This window comes from Eulemur rufifrons, chromosome 16, assembly GCF_041146395.1.
Source record: "Eulemur rufifrons isolate Redbay chromosome 16, OSU_ERuf_1, whole genome shotgun sequence".
Classification (NCBI taxonomy): domain Eukaryota; kingdom Metazoa; phylum Chordata; class Mammalia; order Primates; family Lemuridae; genus Eulemur; species Eulemur rufifrons.
Window position 1 is genome coordinate 11,384,871 of NC_090998.1, and position 13,167 is coordinate 11,398,037.

The following is a 13,167-nucleotide window of genomic DNA, read 5'->3' on the forward strand; positions in this document are numbered from 1 at the left end:
ATCGCGCCAGCTGGTGCTTCCTGCTCGATCGCTGCTGCCCCCGCACTCGGACCGCTGGGCCCCGGGCCCTGCCCTGTGTGTGCATCTCCGCAGCTAGCTCTGGCGAGCTCCCTGCCCTGGCCCCTCCTGCTACCAAAGGCCCAGACCGGCCTGAGGTACCTCATTGTTTTTAATTTGCATTTGCATAATGAGTGATGTTGAGCGCTTTTTCCTGTTTGTGGACCATTTGTCTATCTTCTTTTGAGAAAAATCTGTTCATGTCTTTTGCCCATTTTTTGATGGGGTTGTTTTCTTGCTAATTTGTTTGGGTTCTTTGCAGATTCTGGACAGTAGACCTCTGTTGGGTGTATAGTTCACGAATATTTTCTCCCATTCTGTAGGCTGTTTGTTTACTCTGTTAAATATAAGGCCTAAAACCATAAAAGTGCTAGAAGAAAATGTAGGAAAAATTCTTCTAGACGTTGGCCTAGACAAAGAATTTATCAGTAAGACCCCAAAAGCAAATACAGCAACAACAAGAATAAATAAATGGGACATAATTAAACTAAAAAGCCTCTCACTTTCTTGTAAATAAACAAATATATATAAGTAAATAGCAGGAAAGTGTTAGGGAGGCCTTGAATCTCCCAATTTTCTAAAAACAGCTAAAGAGCAATCTTGAGCTCTCCCTACCCTTTGCTGCTAGTCTCTCTCCGGAGCTAGCAGGCAAGCTGCTGGGAGTCAGTTTTCACAAACACCTGAAAAGAAGCCCAGAAAGGAAATGCAAATCTTTCTTTTTACATTTCCCCTGTTAATAGTTTTTACAATTTGTTTCTACAGCCTAAAGGTGTTCCTGAGAAGCCCCCAGAACAGAGAGCTGAGGGATAAACTACAGGCCTTCTTTTCCTGCCCAAAACCATATCTCACAGGCAAAACTCACATCCTTTGTGATAGGCCTGACTACATCTCAGAGATAACTAAGTCTCCAGGAACAGAAGAAACAAGAAAGACGGACAACTTGATGTCTCACGAGTGCCTTGTAATTACTGCACAATTACTATTTTTCTCTTTGTCCCCATAAAAGCAGCAAGCCACTTGGCATCACTGCTGGCATCACCCTTCTCTTTCTTTGGGATGCCACACTGTCTGCCTCCTCTCTATCCCCCACCCCTGTTTCTCTCTCTCTCTCTCTCTCTCTCTCTCTCTCTCTCATTCTCTCTGTCCTTCTAAAGGATAAAATAAACTTTTTAACTTTTTGTGTCTTAATCTCTATGTGAGAAATCTTTCTCCACCCAGGCTGTGAGCACCTACTAAGTTTTCCACCCTAACAGAAAGCATTGCAACACAGAAGGCAAGAACGTTGGCTCTGGAGACTGCCTGCCATCTATACCACTTACTACATTGATAACAACTGTGGCATGTGCCTTACACATCTCATCTGTAAAACTGAGATAATAATAATAATCATACCTATTTAATAAGGTGGTTCTAAAGATTAAATGGCATGCAGTAAATGCTTAATTAATGTTGCCTATTATAAACAGTCGAGGCTGGGAAAGGTTGATAGAATGTATAAAAGGTAAAATAATTGTGGAATGTATATTTATGGAGCCAACATCAAATTAAATTACCTAGATCAGCATCATAATAGTGTAGCCAGAATTTTTAGGAAAATCTAAGCAAAGTTTAATTCTCAGAGACAACTGATTTTCTTTTACTTTTTTTTACTTTTATTTTTAGTTGATGTATAATAATTGTACATATTTATGGGACAGAGTGATATGATATTTCAATAGCTGTATACAATGTGTAATGACCAAATCAATAATTAGCATATCCATCAGCTGATATATGTATCATTTCTTTGTGTTGTGAACATTCAAAATCCCCTTTTCTAGCAACAATTGTGTTTATTTGCTAACCATATCTTTGTAATGCTTAGTTGATTCAGTGGGCATAATTCTTCCAATGCACATGCAGGCCCCCCAGACCACAGGGACCCAGTGCAATTCACTCACTCTCACCACAAGTTTAACTCTCTGTCAAAGTTGTGAACTAAAATACAATCTTAAGGCTCCCTTCCACCAGCTGACTGATTGGATCCCCTCTTGGCCAGGGGCTACCTTAAAACTGAGTTGGTGGCGATGAACAGGAAGGTCAGACAAGCCTCATCATGCCCCCTCCCTTCTTGCAGCTATTCTTGTAACTCATTAACAGGCCTAAGGCTATGCAAGGCAAACCTGCAGGTCCTTCATGTACATAACAAATCACTGAGGCTAGGTATACGGTCTGTGGATTGTCTCTGATTAACAGACTTCCTTATCATAACTTAAAACATTTCAAGCCTTTAGACAAAGCTTTATTTCTTTAAGCAATTACAAATCAAAAAGTCTTTAAACCCACCTATAACCTGTAAGCATCTGCTCCATGCTCCTCCCCACCCCACCCACACCCCTGCCTTTGAGATGCCCCACATTTTCTGGCTGAACCAATGTATACCTTCCATGTATTGATTTATGACTTTACTTGTAATTCATGTCTCCCTGAAATGTATAAAACCAAACTGTAACCCAACCACAGGAGTCCACTTGCTCAGGCTTCTGGGGCATGGCTATGGGTCATGGTCCTCAAATTTGGCTTAGAATAAACCTCTTTGAATTATTTTACAGAGTTTGGCTTACTTTCCATCGACAAAGCTCATCTTTCCTGATAAACCCACCTTTAGTGTTCCAGGCAAACTAGTGCTTGGAAAGTTGAAGAATGTTCTGCTTTCTATCCCAATCAGAGAGCTTCCCATTCTTCCAGAAAGAGAGAGACGTGTGGCTGTGGAAAGAGCAAAGGTATGAAATTTATATCTTACTACAAGTGCGGTGGGAAAACCTCCAAGGATTTCAAGCAAAAAAAGTGACATAATCTCATTTCTATTTTTAAAAGATCATTCTGGCTGTTGTGAGGAGAATTGAGATGGGATGTGATGGGGGCAAGAATATTACCAAGAACAGTCAGAGGCTGTGAAGGTCCTCTGGGGAGAGAATTATGGCCTGAACCAGGGCCTTGTAGTAGACATTATGTTGTGGTCATACTTAGGAAGTGTTTTGAAAGTAGAGCCAACTGGATTTGCTAATGGAAGTGCCAGGGAAGTGAAAGATAAAAGTGACTCCTATATTTTTAAACAACTGGGTGAAACAACAGTCATTAACCGAGAAAAGATTGGCAGGTGTTATGAGCTGAATTGTGTCCCCCTATTTCATATGTTCAAGCGCTAAATGTCCTCTAGTGTTTGGAAAGGAGCCTTTAAAGAGTTGTTGAAGTTAAAATGAGGTGGCTGTGTTGGGCCCTAATTCAATCTGATGGGTGTCTCTATGCAGAGAGAACATTTGGACACAAAGAGAGACACCAGGGGGCTTGTGCACAAGAGAAACTCCACCTGAGGACACAGCAAGATTCAGCCATGTCCAAGACAAAGAGAGAGGTCTCAGAAGACACTGAACCTGCTGACACCTTGATCTTGATCTTCAAGGTTCCAGAACTCTAAGAAAATAAATTTGTATTGTTTGAGCCACCCAGTCTGTGGCATTTTGTAAGGGCACCTAGAGCAAACTAATATCTGAGAGAGCAGGCTTTAGGATGTGGAAATCAAGAGTCCTGTTGGGGACTTGTTAAGTTTAACATCCTTATTGGAAGGCAGTGGATGGCTGGAGGGCTCCAACTCACCCAGAGGAGCCTTGGCTCCTGCTACAATCCTGCAACTCACTCTCACCCCACCTACCTCACAGACAGCGTCTCTTTCAGTGTTTTGTAACTCATGTTTTGTCTTTCTCTGATGAGTTCACATCTGATATTTATTCTTTCCTGATTTACTAATCTCTAGCATTTATTGCTGATCTTGGAGAAGTTCAGGGAAATGGCCTGCACTGAGTGATATTTCAAGTATCACCTCTTCTCTTCCTGTACTCAGCAAGCCAAGGTAAGCCTGCCTTCCACCAGGACTAACGCCTGTGTGGTCACCCACACAATGAGGCAAGTCTTCCTGGCACTGCCCTCTGCTCCTCCCCTCTGACCCTCCTTTCCCACCTGAAAATCTACCATACGCCACCTGGGTAGGACCACTCACGTTCAGGTCTTGTTTAAAATAGTGTCCAGTGAAAGTAGGGCAGTCATCCCAATTGCACGCTGGCACTTGCTAGGCACCAGCAGCTACTCCCTGCCTCCCATAAAACACATAAAGCCCACCTAGAACTGTTCTGCTTTCTCACATAACCACAGAAAACTTAACAACTGCTAATTTATGCCCGCTTCAGGATACATCCATCATTATGCCAGGAGTAAAAAACAATCTGCCTGGTACAAGGGCAAAGTAATCTGGAGCAAACCCTGTTGTATTAGCAAGCCTTGCTGTCATATTACCTGCAGCCTTTGGGAAGGGCCAAAGGAGACCCTCACGTGCACAGCGTAGGTTCCACTGCTGCACACTGGTCAAGGGACCTGTCTTTAGGATTTCCTATCACATGACCTTCCCTGCCATATCTCTAACCAAGCTATCCTAAAATTACCACCAACCTTGCACAAAAAATGAATAATTACCCAAGTCATAAAAAAGTCTGAAATGCTAAGTGGCAGCTGGTGATACTGACTTATCTAGATCTTTCATGAATTGATGAGCAGTTAACTACCAGATGTAACAGAGGAAACATCAGCTGAAAAGAGAGTTACCAGTTCAGTGGTCCTAAAAACGTACTTTTGGAAGCATACTAGTTTGTTGTCAAAGTTAAAAAATAAAAATAAAGCAGCTGAAAAATACAATAGACTCTGATTTAACAGAGTTAAGTAAGAAATTCTTCCAAAATGTGTAACCAAAAAAAATCTAGACATAAGAGGAAAAATAAACACAAGATTGATGGATTCAGAAGATAAAATATAAACATATGAGTTTCAGGAGAGTCAGGAGGAATGAGTAGCAGAATATTCCAGAGAAAATCCCCCACTGAAGAACAATTTGAGAAAACAGATAACATGGAAACTGACTGGAAAAGAGAAAGTCACCACAATGCATTGGAGACTTTGAAGGGAGAATCAGACTACCTAACTGGAGAATATAGTTATCGGTGGTGGTGATGAAAAATATTTCTTGGAAGAAATAAGGCCTTAACTGAATCTTATAGAGCATTCTAGAAAAGGAGAATAAGTTTTAAAGACATGAAATAGCATGGCTCATTCAAGAATCTGCGTCCTCATTTTGTTCACCTGTGGAAATCCCATGGTGGTTTTCATGGCCATTTTTGCTTGAAAAAGTCGTGAAGAGACTAATAAAGCTAGAATATTCTAGGTCGCTTACATCCTACAACACCAAGTCTTCCGGAATTGGACTGAGATCCAGAGAACCTTGGACAATTCTTGAGGGCCTGAGCATGGTGATATGGTCTGAATATTTGTCCCCTCCAAATCTCATGTTGATATTTCATCCCAGTGTCAAATGTGGGGCCTGGCGGAAGGTGTTTGGGTCATGGTAGTGAATCCCTCCTGAATGTCTCAGTGCCCTCCCGGGGACAATGAGTGAGTTCTCTTTTTACAGGTTCACACAAAAACTGGTTGTTTAAGGGGCCTGGAATCACCTCCTCATTCTCTTGCTCTCTTGGTTTGTGACACACCTGGTCCCCCTTTGCCTTCTGCCTTGATTGGAAGCTCCCTGAAGCCCTCACTAGACACAGATGCTGGCGCCATGCTCCTTATACACATTCTGCTGAACCATGAGCCAAGTAAACTTCTTTTCCTTATAAGTTACCCAGCCTCACATATTCCTTTATAGCAAGACAAAACAGACTAACTCACAAGGTGAGGGTCAAACTTCTGTCATCCATGAATACCCAAATGTATTTTCTCCTCATATTTCTCACAGTTAAACAGAAATGATCACTATATCCGCAAAAAATTTAACTAAATATCATATACATATGCACATACACACAATGAGTGATGGAGTCTCGGCTATAATAGCCAGAAATATTGACCATGTTCATCTCTGCCTATAGGATCCCTGCTGACACACACATACACATAAACACACATACACACACACACAGCACAACACGGTGGGAGGATTCAGTAATAGTCCCACCAAACACTGGAAATCAAACAATGACCACTTCAATTCTAATATCTGTGCTGATTGCTGAGATTCTGTTCCTTCAAAAACTCTGCCAAAGTCACAAGTTGTACCTTTTAGAAATGAACATCCTACCCACCCCATCCTGCTTGGCTAAAGTCCCAGAGAGAAATAAAGGATGCAGTTGATTTAATGTGAGCAAAGCAAACCCAGGCTGTTAGATGATAAGGCCCACCCAGGAGGGAGCTCAAAGGTGCCATTGTTCTGATTGTCTTCATAAAGGGAACTGCCCCATTTCTCCCAGCACAGAGTTGGGGGACCAAACCCTGAACCTCCTCCAAGATGCTGCTGGTCCTGCTCTCAGTGGCCTTCCTGGCCCTGACTGCAGCTGAGAGCGTGATTGAAGGTAACGCAAAGTGGAGAGAAGGTACTGTTTCAGTGCCTGGGGCTTAGGAGATCTCAGTGGACTTGCTGGCTCTGACCTCAGCTCAGAGAACAGATAATGGTAAAAAGAGAAAACAAGTGGGAGGTAGGGAGTAGGGGAGGCACTGTGACTCAGCTTGGGGCTTAGGAGACCACATGGCGGAGGGGCAGGTAGGCAAGAGGGTGGGGGATGGGAAGGGGCTACAGACTTGTCATGCCAATGTTAAGACCTTTTATGTCCTCAATCTATGCCAAGGACTTATACTTTATTTAAAGTACATTGGGGTCCAATGGAAAACATTGACCAAAGGAATGACAAGGTAAGATGTGCATTTCTAGAAAGGTCTCTGTGACTGTGCTGTGAAAGGATGGAGGGGAGGATGGAAAGACTGACCCAGGGAAGCCCTGTTGGGAAGTTACTATAGTGATCAGAGTCAACAGTGGGGACGGTGGGCTTGCTGGCTGCAGGATCAATGAAACACATGGACACACATCCAAGCTAGTTCAGAGATGGACATTCAGATAATAAATTTGCTTCTGTCTACATAGACATACACAAATATCGGGGCCTAAGATTGTCAGTGTTCTCCCACTCACATTTAATATTTCAATGTGCTGTGAGCCGAGTGTGTAATATCATATCCAAATAAATACTCCAGGGTTGCCTTCTTGAGAAAGCATGTGGATATAAGCAAAGTAATTAGAGAAGAAGGGGAGCAGAAGAATACTGAAATATCACATTGCAATGCCCAGAGCACACACCCTAAATTAGCACTAGGTTTGAGAGATCCCAGGGAGGACAAAAAGGGCTTTTCTTTTTTGAGTTCATGGTTGACACTCTGCACAGTGACAACCCTGCCACCTCCTCATGACTTCCTCCCTTTCCAGCAGCACCACAGGCAGGGGAGGGGAGTTAACTTTAGGGATACATGGAGTATGGACAAAAGTCCCCTAGCCTTGAGAGCCCAGATAGATTTGTGATGTGACGTTAATCTCATCCTGTGCTTCTTTTCCTAGATGTCCAGTCTGAAGAGTCTCCTCTCCGGTTACCAGGTAAATTCCAATACTCCTCAATCAATGCTCTTTTACTAGTTTCCCTTAGGATTTTTGAGCTCTCCAGGATCGTCTCACCATCATTTCCTTATCAGGTATCATTACTGTCAGTGCTCCTATTAGACTCAGGCAAACGTCACCCAACTGTGACTCTGGTGACCATGAGCAGGGCCACCACCTTGAGTGACAGATCCCCTGGCTGAGATGACAATAGGTGTTGCCTAATATCCCAGGCCAGGTCTGACTGCTGACAGAGGCTAGAGGAAGGGGAAGTGTCCTCACTCTGACTGCTCCATCCCCCTGACAGCCTCAGCTGCTTCTTTCTTCCCAGGCATTCCTCTCATGCTTCTATGGCATCAGGGAGAAATGCAAATAAATCAGTGTCTACTTCCCTTTTCTCTGCGTTGACACACTTACCTGTGTCCCTGCTCCTGATGAAAATGTGCCAAGCTATCGAGTGAATCGGTGTGGGCCACCACCTTGTCTTTCTCTTCTCTGTTTCTTTCTTTGGATCTCGGAACCTCAGGAATCAGCTCCAGTTCTCCCCATTGGACTCAGGTGCCCAGATTTGGAGTCACAGTTAGCAAGTCATTACAGCAGCCTGAAACATAACTGGCAACTGATATTCATGATCGCTTTGCTTCTCTTCTGATCTTGGTGATATCCTCTGGGGATTCTAAATTGTATAAGACCTACTTTTGTGCCAATTTTAGGTACCCATAGTTGTCCCACAAGCAAAAAAAAAAAAAAGAGAGAGTGAGAGACATTCAATATCAAGTGTACAAATTAAGAGATCTGCATAAGGAAGCAGTGGGCAGAAGGGAGGGTGGCCTTTGAGAGGTAGGTTGTGGGGGAAAGGGGCTATGTGATAAGATCAGAGAAGTGAAAAAAGAAGAGAGTCTTTCCTCACTGAGCTCAGCTATTCTTGTGCATTACTTTCACAGATATAAGGAAACCAAGCCACAAGCCAGACAAACCCCATGGACCACCTCCTTCTGGAGCTCCCCCTGGAAAACCACCACGTCCTTCTGGAGCGCCCTCGGGACCACCACCACCACCTCCTTCTGGAGCACCCTCAGAACCTCCACCACCACCTCCTTCTGGAGAGCCTGCGGGAGAAGCACCAGCAGTTCCAGAAAACCCTGCCGAAGAAGGCCCATCCCAGTAATCTAAAATGCAGTGACAGGTATGCTTGTACTTCATTTTTCATCAATGACCCTAACTGCTACATTGCTTAAACTTTATTGTGTCAGTGAATCAACTGTAAACATGTTCATATTGTATCGTCCTAGATCCCATTTCTAAAGATTTCTGTTTGATATTCTGAGATAGGGTAGCAAGACCCTGTATTCATAACAAGCTCACCAAGATAATTTTGATCCAGGAAAATACTTCCCCAAAACGTCTTTCCATTGAATGATTACCTGTCTAAAATTGGCTTGGTATGGAGGAAGTAGAGCCATGCTCTCCTTGTGGTCCTCTTCCTCCTGTGCTCAGAGTCAATGACTTGCCCTCTCAGGTTTCCACCTGAACACTCTTTGCTCATTCCTGCCACACACCAAGCCTCTCAGGTGCAATATTTCAGCTAAATTAGTCTTGAAGTTGATGCTGCTAAATGTTATCTAGTTTTTCATACACTTACTTTTCAATTAATACATGATCAACGGAAAGGCATGAAGCTAAATATTAAAGACATATCTCATCCTAGCTCCCTACTCTCTCCCTAGAACCCAACACCATTAACCATTTGTGTTGGGAAATCCTCTTGGAAATATGTATATAAACATGTATAACTCTTTTTTTTCCACAAATGATATGATACTTTCTATGCAGATCTGTATGTTGGTCACTTCAAATCGTATTTCTTAGAAAACTTATGTATCAGTTCATAGAGATATATAGATCTCTTCCGTGTTTTGACATTTTTGTTGTTGTTTGATTTGGTTTGGATTTTTTTTTTTAGAATTACATACTACTCCATTGTATATTTGTTCCATGATTTCTTTAATCAACCCCTGTCACTGGACATTGAGGTTGGTGTCAGTTTCTCCCTATCACACGCTATGTTGCAGTGACCATCTGTATATCACTGAACACATTCACCAGCAACCAAAACAGAAACACTCTAAGAATAATGTTTTCTCTTCATCTTGTAAGCAACAATTTAGTGCACATTATCTGCTAGGTGAATAAACAGAGTGAACGAAGAGAAATTAGGAAGGAAAGGGGGGAGGAAGAAGGGAAAGAGAGAGAGAAGGTGGGCTCTCACTTACCACACTGCGGTGGTACCAGCAAGGGATTGGACACTTTCTGTCATGATATGTCTTCTTTATAAACTTTCTTGTTTGTTTGTTTGTTTGTTTGTTTGTTTTGTTTCATAGAGTGAATAAGAAGACAACAATCTATGAAGCAGCTCTGACACTCGAACAATCTTATAACTTTAACTTGGATAAACCAATAAAATAATTAGCATGCAATTTCTGATTGCCATCTTTATTTCTGGGTGTTTGTGAGGCTGGAATTTGAGGGCCATGAATACAATTTAAGAACGTCCAGGAATGCTTCCAACTGGGGATGCTGCCAGCAAGCTCCCCTCCTCCTTGATCCTGATCCAGCCACTGCCACGGGAGAAAGTTCCATTATTCCTCCCCTCGGTGGCTTCTGTAGCACACATGCTAGTTTTTTGTTGTGTTGAGATCTTTAACTGATATTCTAGTAGTTTCCAGGAAATAAGGAAAATATAACAAATATGAGGAAGCTTCAGAGACTGAGGAAATTCTTAAAATTTTCAAAATAATTGATCCCGGTTTCTAGGGAAATCAATGTGGTTCTAGCCCTCTTCTTCCTAGAATCCACTGTACCCTCTCTCCCCTTTATTATCATTGCTAACTATTCTCCCTTCCTATGTTCCCCCATCATTACTTAACAAAACCTGTGTGGATTTCATAAAGGAGGCATCATGATGTATTTTAATGGACAAGAAATTTGGGGTCCTTCAGACTTGAGTTTAAGTCCTCTTTTGCTTGCTAGCTCTGGATTCTCAGTAAGCTAACTTAAAATTCTAAGACCCTCCATTTCTTTATCTAAAATGAGAATAATACTAACGACTACCTTAAATGACAAAGAGTAATGGGATAACATACATAACTTTCTAATAATTATTTTAGGGAAGCACAGTAGACTAAAATTGTAAGGAATTAAATGCTTCCAAATTAAGATTTTTTAAGATAGCTTTATTGAAAGGTCTAATTACAATATTCCCTGACAATATTTCTTCCAGATGTTAAAAGAAAAAAAATGCATGACTTTGTCTATAGTTTTGTCATTTTCTATCTTACCAGTCTTCTTAGACTTTTTTTACATTTCTTATTAGCATTTTTTAAAAAGTGGATATCTGCTAGTTAGTTGTGTATGCTGATAAACATAATATGAAAGTTTATATTCATGACACTTTGAATTTGAAATGAAAAGTCATCTCAACCTTCTATTAGTTTGTAGAGTTAGTTCATAGAGTGACATAGTACCTACATAATGTCAAAGTTTGTCAGTCTACCACTCAAATTAGAATAAACTCTCTTGGATGAGAAAACAGAAAAACAACCAAATTTACAAAAGATTCAATAGCTGATTCTTGGACTATCATAAAAGAAGCAAACTTCTTATAATTCAAATCAAGAGAAAAAGAGGCTCACAGCTGTAATTCCAGCTCTTTGAAATGCCAAAGCGGGAGAGTTGCTTGAGGCCAGCTGTTCGAGACCATTCTGGGCAACATAGTGAGACCCCATCTCTACAAAAAATAAGAATAATTAGCTGGGCATGGTGGCACCTGCCTGTAGGCCTGTAGTCCCTGGGAGGCTGAGACAGGAGGAATGCTTGGGCTCAGGAGTTGAAGACTACAGTGAGTCATGATTATACTACTGCACTCCAGCCTGGGCAACAGAGCTAGACCCTGTCTTGAGAAAGAGAGAGAGAAAGAAAGAAAGAAAGAAAGAAGAAAGAAAAGGAGGAGGAGGAGGAGGAGGAGGAGGAGGAGGAGGAGGAGGAGGAGAGGAGGAGGAGGAGGAGAAGGGAAAGAGAAGGGAAGGGAATGGAACGGAATGGAAGGGAAGGCAAGGCAGAAAGGAAAAAAAACAGAAAATAAAGAAAACTTCAGAAAGGAGAAAGGGAAATTCACCATAGATACATGGATTTTTAAAAGTGTAGTGTAATATAATGTAAAATTCTATTCTGATGTAAAATATTCAATGAAATTGACATTATTGTAAGATAATATGAATCACTAAATTTGACTCAGGAAGCTTAGGGTGAGTTGAATGGAAAATAATGTTGAAAGAAATGGAACAATTTGACAGGAAACTGTCTCCAACCTCATCTCATTGTCACCAATATCAATGGACACAGCAAATTTTAATATCTAATTTTATACATGATTAAAGAAAACATAATTCTTATACTATTCAAATAATTCTCAAATATAGGAAAAATTAACAAGTTTCTTAGTTTATTCTGTGAGGTTCTTTAAAAAAAATATAGACCTGCCAAGATATTTCATTAAGAAAAATACTCATTAGTACATAAAAAGTCAACACTGTGATAAAAAATAACATTTATATACCACGTTGAATGAAGATGGCAAGAATGGCTCAATATTAGTAAATTTCCACCCCGACACACACCAATGTTCTCAGAAATTTCACTGAGAAGTTCAAAGAAATCAGAAAAGAGCAATCTCACTACATCCACCACGAAGGGGGTCAATCCACATACTTCCCTGGCTTTTCTTCTGCCACCAGAGGTGAAGCTTCCTTGCTCTTGTCTTTTGCCTTCACACTGAATCCCACACCACATTGCCTAATCAAGGATTTTGTTTCTTGAACTGTGTCCCTTTCGCCCCCCATATTCAATTTGTGCTTCTTTTAAGGTTGAACCAATCAGTACAAATCTACTGGAGTATCTCCTATTTTTACAAAGCTCTCTCTACAACCTGAATGCCTCTCTGCCAAAGATACTATTTGTCTGCCATCTCATTGCACAAGTCCTTGAAAAGAATGTCTATAGCTTTTGCTCCCACCTCCTCACCTCCCATTTTCTCTTCCACAAACTCTGTGGAGGCTTTTTTGCTCACCCTTTCATTGCTTTGATTCCATAAGAACAAAATCCAAATTTATTACTATGCCCAAAACTCTACATAATTGGGCTGTACTTGTCTCTGAACTTATTGGCCTCTCTATACCTAATTGACTCTGCTCTAGCCACACTGAATGACTTCATACTCCTCTAATACATCAAGATTATTCCTACATTTATCAAGCATGCTTTGCCACTTGATTCAACTCTGCTCAAATGTCACTACCTTGAAGCTTTCTTTAAATACACAAAACCCCTCAATCTCCTTAATCTGCTTTATTTTTGTATCACTATAATTGGCATTATGAATTAGCCAGCACCCAAGATTCCTACCTCCTGGTATGCCCACTCTCATGTAGTCCCTACCATATTCTATTAGGATGGTTCTGTGTGACCAATGGAATATGGCACAAATGGTGGTATGTCACCTCTGAGTTTAAGTTAGAAAAGAAACTGTGGCTTCATCTTTTATTCTTCAATTT

The 13,167-nt window shown here is 41.3% G+C and overlaps 1 protein-coding gene across 1 annotated transcript; it reads left to right on the top strand.

Annotated features, from left to right (window-relative positions):
* Window positions 1-6,357: 6,357 nt before the first annotated feature.
* LOC138397022 (basic salivary proline-rich protein 3-like) lies at window positions 6,358-10,035 on the top strand. Its single transcript, XM_069490876.1, has 4 exons — window positions 6,358-6,488; window positions 7,523-7,558; window positions 8,503-8,744; window positions 9,940-10,035. Exons 1-3 carry the CDS (start codon window positions 6,425-6,427, stop codon window positions 8,724-8,726), a joined length of 324 nt encoding a protein of 107 aa, XP_069346977.1. The 5' UTR covers window positions 6,358-6,424; the 3' UTR covers window positions 8,727-8,744; window positions 9,940-10,035.
* The last annotated feature ends 3,132 nt before the right edge of the window (window positions 10,036-13,167 follow it).

Bases quoted from the DNA above. Each gene is read 5' to 3' on its own strand.
- LOC138397022 (XM_069490876.1), top strand. From the start codon at position 6,425: ATGCTGCTGGTCCTGCTCTCAGTGGCCTTCCTGGCCCTGACTGCAGCT. The intron at 6,489-7,522 runs GTAACGCAAAGT...TTCTTTTCCTAG, and splicing joins AGCTGAGAGCGTGATTGAAG to ATGTCCAGTCTGAAGAGTCT. The intron at 7,559-8,502 runs GTAAATTCCAAT...TTACTTTCACAG, and splicing joins GTCTCCTCTCCGGTTACCAG to ATATAAGGAAACCAAGCCAC.